This window comes from Pezoporus wallicus, unplaced genomic scaffold (genome assembly GCF_028554395.1).
Source record: "Pezoporus wallicus isolate ANWC-B61680 ecotype Strahan unplaced genomic scaffold, APGP_CSIRO_Pwel_v1 contig_7265, whole genome shotgun sequence".
NCBI lineage: Eukaryota > Metazoa > Chordata > Aves > Psittaciformes > Psittacidae > Pezoporus > Pezoporus wallicus.
Window position 1 is genome coordinate 133,433 of NW_026635568.1, and position 7,111 is coordinate 140,543.

At 49.0% G+C, this 7,111-nt stretch overlaps 1 protein-coding gene across 6 annotated transcripts in view; it reads left to right on the forward strand.

The window, feature by feature from the left end:
- ASXL2 (ASXL transcriptional regulator 2) overlaps window positions 1-6,716 on the forward strand; it is a 98,890-nt gene extending 92,174 nt beyond the window's left edge. For all 6 annotated transcript variants that reach the window (XM_057396787.1, XM_057396786.1, XM_057396790.1 and 3 more), the window contains 2 exons: window positions 288-1,005; window positions 2,968-6,716. In XM_057396787.1, coding sequence (XP_057252770.1) covers window positions 288-1,005; window positions 2,968-5,379 — 3,130 coding nt within the window. In that variant the 3' untranslated portion in view covers window positions 5,380-6,716. The remainder of the gene's footprint in view (window positions 1-287; window positions 1,006-2,967) is intronic.
- The last annotated feature ends 395 nt before the right edge of the window (window positions 6,717-7,111 follow it).

Consider the following 7,111-nt stretch of genomic DNA (forward strand, 5'->3'; position numbering starts at 1 on the left):
AACTTGATTTGAAGCCTGGAAAATTGGTATCGGGATAGAGGACTAGATCTAACCTGTATTCCAAGTATTTAGCTTAGTTGGGTTTAAACTTTGCTGTTCTGTTTAGTTCTGTTTCATGTGGAAGTACCAACAGTACAGAAAACTTTCAGGGATCCTGGCACAGAATTAGATGTGTGAGACACATCGATTTAGGGTGTGGTATGTAGAGAATCCTCACAGTTTTTGTGAGGATAATATGCTTTTTGCAAGAATGTTTCACAAAATAAAAGATCTGTTTTTCTTGATAGTTCTGGGCTAAGTCCTGAAGAGTCCAAGAGACTGATAGCAAACACCGGCCCTGCCGAGACAAAGACTGAAAATCTAGCAGCTGAGCCACCAAAATGCCCGCCATCCTCTCTCATCCCACTCAAAGAGGAGATGACCTCTCCATTAGAGTCTAAAGCACAAGCGGTCCAGGAAGCACCAGTGATGAAAAAAGGAGGGGAGGAAAGAAAGGAGGACGTGCAGGCAAAACCAGCCAAACCTGCAGAGGCCTCAGTTCCCCCTGGTGGGTGTGCAGTGAAACCCAGTGACCATTCCCTCCCTTTAAAAGAGAGAGTTCAAGGAGAGTCCATTCAAGAGAAACCACAAATTGCCAGCAGTCAAAAGGCAGACGAAGAGAGAAAACACCCTGCCTCAAAGGAAGTGCTGGGCAAAGAGACTGTCAGTGCCTCAGGTGTGGCCCCGAGTAAACCAAAGAGCCCCGAAGCAGGTGAAGTAGTAGTAAACATGAAAAGCCCTGTGATGACTCCAGAAACACCAGAAAAGAAGCCCCCAGTAAATGAAGACATGGAAGTGAGCGTGGAAGCCCCTAAGAGGAAGTCAGAGAGTAGGGAAGAAGCTCCAACCACTCCTGAAAAGAAGCCGCGGATCATGGAGACCTGTCAGCACCACCAGGCATTTCGGAGCCAGGCACAGCCCTTTCCTGCTGCAGGGACCCCGGTGCCACGTGTACCCCCACTCAAGGTAAAGGGAAACAAAGGCAGCTCCATAGAGCAGGTCGTGGCTCAGCTCAGCTCAGCTGGTGGCTTTGTCAGTTCAGTTCCAGTTATGTGTGTAAATTGTGTTACCCACTTACAGCGATGGAAATATTGGATCCAAAATTATGTCAGTGGTTTGCTAAAGGAGATCTCCTGGCTGGGTAATCAGCATGACTTAGGTATCTCTTATACACGTGCCTCTGTTGAAAGATCTCTTGGGCCAGAAGCTCAGAGAGTAGTGCAAAAGCCCAGGGCAAAGCATAACAGAGTACTGCAGTTCCCAGTGGAAACTGGGGAGGAACTGCAAGACCACAAGAACAAAGCAGTTTGTAGCCCAGAGGTGCACAAAACTTGGCAGGTGTGTGAGTATCCCCAGTACGGTCCACAAAGACTGTTAATTGTCAGCAGCTTCCTCTGATCTATCAAGCCCAGGAACTAAATTTTACCTGTGTTTAAAGAAAGACCACCTAGAAGTAACACAGTTATCATTTATACATCTGGATAGGGCATAGCACCTAGAAGTAACAGTTATCATTTATACCAGCTGGATACGCATACCACCAGACTAGGTTGCAGGAAAAGACCATTTCAGGGAACACCTCCATTCTAAAAGCCCTTTGGCTGCTGAGTCTTAATGAGAGCCTACATGGGAGAGGAGTCAGGCAGTTGTTCACCATGGGGATAGGGCAGGAGGAAGGAAGCATGCAAGAACCACTCCGGTCTATGGCCTGCACAATGCACTCCTCTGGCATTGAGACCCAGGTGGTGGGAGCACACACCTGCAGCTGCGCTGCCAGGAGGTGTCCTGCTGGTGAGTACCTACCTCATCCACTCAATCCAGGTGTTCCATCCTCTTCCAGATAATGATTGCAAGACTGCACAGCACGGATACCCCTAATTGTTTCTTCAGCGGTGTCATTTATACTCAATAGTGCATGGTAAATGGATGAACCAACACAGAGAAAGTTTTGCAGTCATGTGTGACTGTGACAGGAGAAGTTTGGTTTCTGCAGAATAGAGCCTCTGCTTTTTCTACCAGAATGTGCTCTGGTTAAGATTCATCTCCCTCATCTGCGGCTTTAGGCAGAAGTTGTAAATGCAGTTGTAACTGCTTAGTTACTGTATTTCTCGATGTCCTAAGAATTCTACTCTCCTAGTAAGACTCCTTTATACTGGGAAGTACACAAACACATTTTACAAATGGTTTGTAATTCTCACCATGCTGATAAGTATAGCACAGGGGCAGGAAAGCATTAATGGAACTCATTAGTGAAACCAAAACTGGGAGGAAACTGTCAATAAAAGATACTTGGAATGTCATACAGGAAGAACAGTTGATCTGCCAGCATAATAAAAATGGGATTTAATTTAACAATGGAGTGAATTGAAGGATGGTTGCAAATAGTTTCCCATGTGAGGTAGAAAAGACAGATGTGGCGAGTGGTTACTCAGAGGAAGGAAGTCAGCAGATACATGGGAACAAATGTAACAGTAAGGTGTACTGGGGAAACAAGTACAAATCTACAGGGGTGGAAGAGACGTGCAGAATCCGATAAAAAGTTGACACAAGCCTATAAAAGAATATAAATGACATATGAATAAAGTATTAAATGCAGAATAAAGGATAATAGGTGTTGAGGTTTGGAACACCCTCACAGATTTTTCTCTTTTGGAGTAAGGGTGTATGATGTAGTAGCTCACAATGGCAAGGGCTGAGCTTCCCGTCTGAGTTACCAAGATTGTAAGGACTTAAAACAGGGGTGCCAGGCATCAAAAGATCATGCATATCTCTTACTATTTATCTCAAGCGAGGGAGCGAAGGGACTTCTCCAAAGGGATTCCTCCAAAACTACAACTGTTTCTCTTAAGACCAAACTATAAACGCCTCTTAAACACAGATTAAATGGTCCTCTTGTCTCAGCTGTGTTTTTCTCTTCCTCTGTTTCAGATTCCCGTTTCCAGAATCTCCCCAATGCCATTTCCTGCGGGCCAGGTCTCTCCCAGGGCACGTTTCCCAATCTCACTTACCAGTCCGGGAAGACGGGGAGCCAGAACTTTGGCAGACATCAAAGCAAAAGCCCAGCAAGCCAAGGCTCAGAGGGCAGCAGCCGCTGCCGCCGCCGCCACCGCTGCTGCTGCTGCTGCCGCCTCGACAGGGGGGGCTGTCCCAGGGCCTGGACCAGGCGGTGGTGGGGGCCCACCGGGTGGAGGAGAGAAGAGTAACACAGCAGCAAGTGGAGCCACCCAAACTGGAACTCGAGGAAATGCACTGGAACTGGCAGGAACTGGAAGCGGGGGAAGTTCGAGAAGGTTTCTTACCCACTGCCCAGGGAGCTGTCCCCACATGGAGACCCAGGCCCCAGACCAGGCACCCCCTCACCATCCTTCTAGAGCACAACTACAGCAAACTCCCGCCCTGCAGTCCAGAGCTCCAGCCAGCAATACAGGCACCGGCTCCTCCTCACCAGCAGCAGCGGCCCTAGAGAATACCAACAGAACAAAACCATGCACCCCCAGTGCGACCATAAATCAGGTATCAGGCTCCCTGTGCGTGGGCAGCAGGGAAAAACGAGAGAATGCCCCTCCTGCTCCAGCAGGCCCAAGCCAGGGCTGTGGGACAGCAGCAGTCCGGGATGGAGCAGCCTGCGTCACTATGGCCGCAGCAGATGCCAACACAAGTGTAACTAAGGTATCACCTACGGCCTTAGGAGGGACCAGCTTAGATGTTTGTAAAAGCAAATCTCCTTCCCCTCTGGTGTCTTCACTGACATCCGTGAGTTCAGAAGCGCAGGCTGGAGGTGTGGTCACATCCACAACATCCGTCCCACCCTCTAATGCATCATCAGTGGCACCTAGCCTTAAAACTCATCCAAGTTCAGGCTCAAGTGGGGCCCTCCCAAAGCCAAGTTCCAGTATTCCTGCTAACAACCCTTTAGTCACCCAGCTTCTTCAAGGCAAGAACGTCCCTCTGGAGCAAATCCTGCCGAAGGCTCTCACCAAAGTAGAAATGAAAACTGTCCTGTTATCTTCCCATGAAGAAAAAGGGGCAGCTAGTAGTGCAGGTGTAGCTGGGAGCAGCACTGGAACCGAGGGTGGTGAAAGGCAATCGAGTTTACCCACACAACAGCTTGGGAAGGTCTTCTGCCAGAACAGGCCTCTGCCTCACATTCCAAGGACTTTTCCACTCCCCTCGGGAAAGGACCCCAATGTTGACCAGCACCAGGGCCACGAGGCACTCAGCAAAACCGCGCAAGAGCAGATCCTCCAGACCCTCATCAAGAGGGTCCAGAGGCAGAATTTGTTGCCAGTCCTCCAACCCTCACAAGTGAACCTCCCTCCCTCAGGTTTCCAGTTAGAAAACAGCTCTGCCAGCCAGAGGTTTATGTTAGGCTTCATGGGCAGGAGGACATCCAGGCCTGCCATGTCTGGTCATTATCTGCTCAACATTTCCACCTACGGTCGTGGCTCAGAGAGTTTGAGGAGAAGCTTCTTCTTGAACCCTGAAAACCGGTTCTGTCTAAACAGTCCTGCTGATGCTCCAAAACCAGAATTTGGGGAATGTGAGGAGGCTGGCCACGGCAGCAGCAGTGATGAAGGAGATGCAGATGATGAGAGTACCGGTGATGAACATGAACAGACCAGCGTGAAAGAGGAGCCCCAGGCCTCACAGGTGTCTGGCCAGTGTGAAAAAGAGCAGGTCTCACATGGCATAAATTCTTCGGATTACAGCACCCTTGCTAAAAAGGGCGTAAAGGCAGAAGCAGCCACGTCCCAACAGACAGCAGGCAACAAGGAGAACATTCAGGCGTTTGATGGAACTATGCTAGCACGAGACTTCATTCAGGCTGCTCAAGAGCAAGTGGCACATGCGATGAGGGGGAAAATGCACAGCAACCCGGAGCTGTTCAGTACTTCTGTGCCGTCCTTGGACTCCGCGCCGCAGCAGCCTCCGCTGCTTTCCCCGCCGCACCCTCCAAAGCTCTCTGCGAGTGCTGCAGCGCAGCTCATTGGGCCCAGTTACAGTGGCACAATAAACGTCTCCACCTCCCCGGACGTGAACCAGGGGTCCCTCATGACCGGGCTGTCTGACTGCAACCAGTTGTCCAGTAGCATGGGGAACGTCATGTCCTTCTCAGTGACCGTAACCACCATCCCCACCAGCCAAGCTGTGAACTCTGGCAACCACAGTCAGACCATCCCTGTTCAAGCCTTCGCTGAAGACAGCAGCATGGAGGATTCCCCTTCCAAATGTTACTGCAGGTTGAAAGCCATGATCATGTGCAAGGGCTGTGGGGCCTTCTGCCATGATGACTGCATCGGCCCCTCTAAGCTCTGTGTCTCCTGCCTTGTGGTGCGGTAACGGGGACGGGAAGTGGGGAGGAGGAGAATGGCTTGATTTTGTTTTTGCTTTTGGAAGTTCATGGGGAAGAAACAGGAAATTTACTGCCTTGCACAAGAGACACGTTACTGAATCAGGAATACAGAGTAGAGTTCTTCTTTCATTAAAGAAAGAGCACCTTCTTGTACAGTGAGTCTAAATTGAGCTCAACTACATGAATTGTGACAAGAGTTTGCACTTAAGGAATTATGTAAATATGTCACATTATTTTGTTTAAAAATATTTTTTCAATCTTTTAGGAGATAAGTGTTTGACTTGTACTGCAGTTTCATTAACCCCAGCCTGTTCTCCGGCATGTTTGCTGAGCTCTGCTCTAGATGGGGGAACAACGCCCCCCCGGCAAAACCTTAGCCCGTTGTTGGTCTTCTCTTGACAAAGAGTAGACCAGGATAGTCAAGAAACACAATGTTTGTACTGACTGATGACAGAGCACAGAAGCAGGAGCTCTGCACGGGCTTGCTCGCCAGCTCTAAATCTAAGTTCACATTTTTTCAGATGTGGAAGGCATTAACGTTATGCCAGCCTTTCACTTTTGACCTGGCTGTTTCCGGAAGGCATACTGGGTTGTGCAATATTTGCTGATGGGTTTTGATTGGCATATCCTCCCCTCTTCAAGGGGTCAGTTGCGGTAACCTTGTTTGAAGGAAGGTAATGTCTGATTTCCTACTGGTAAAGACTGAAAAAAAAGCAACTGTATTAACCATAGGATTCAAGAATTTCAGTCACTAAAACAACTCGGTGACCGTGATTATCAGTAAATCCCAGGAACCATTTAAAGCAGAGATCACAAATATGTGATGAACTGCCTTTCATTTCAGGCTGTTGGGACTCAGCAGAAAGGTGCTCTCTGAGGCGTTTCGAGGGAGCTGGCAAGAGCCGTCCCACAGTCAAGAGCTGTGTCGGTGCGTGATGCGAGTAAGGTGCCCCAAGCTCAGTCTTGCTGCTTTCTGGGAAGCTTGCTGTGCTCCTCCAGACCTCCACCGCAGTCAGATGTCTCTCATTTCTATAGAGGATTTTATATTTAGCTACGTATAGGGAAAGGAAAACAAGCGTCTTGTTGGGTGGGCCTCACTGTTGCCCACTGTGGGTGTCTCTTTGTGTTTTAACATACCTAATCAGGCTCGACTCAGTGCGGATTTGCTCAGCTGAGGTTTGGGGTTGTGTGGGACTGGGGAGGAGGCTGTGCCCCCTGCCTCAGCCCAGTCTTGGGATATCGCTAGTGATGCTCATCCTCACTTCCAGTGTTCAGGAATTCATTCAGTTTGGTTAATTGAAATGAAAGCCATTACAAAATGGTACTCTGTTCTCAACAAGTGGCGCCAGGCTGGCTAACGAAGCACATGCCAGCCTGCCTTTTAATGTATCGCAACGCATCCACATCACATTGAGGATCTGTGTGGTGTTTCTCTTCCGAAACACAGAACATCAGGTTCGCTGATCACATCCAGTCCCATGTTGTCACTGTTGGGGGCGGGTGGGGGCCATACTGCATCTTGGTCAGGTAACAGATCTGTGTATGTTTTTGATGGAAAAGCACTGAATTCACTTTTAATCCAAAGGCCTTTTTAAGATGAAGCAATATAAACAAAATAGGTGGGACAGCTGTTTTGTGAGCAGGGGTCCTCAGCCTGCCTTTCCGCATTTGACTTATTCTACTGCTTTCCCCTTTCCCTTGTCTCACATTGGTAGAACC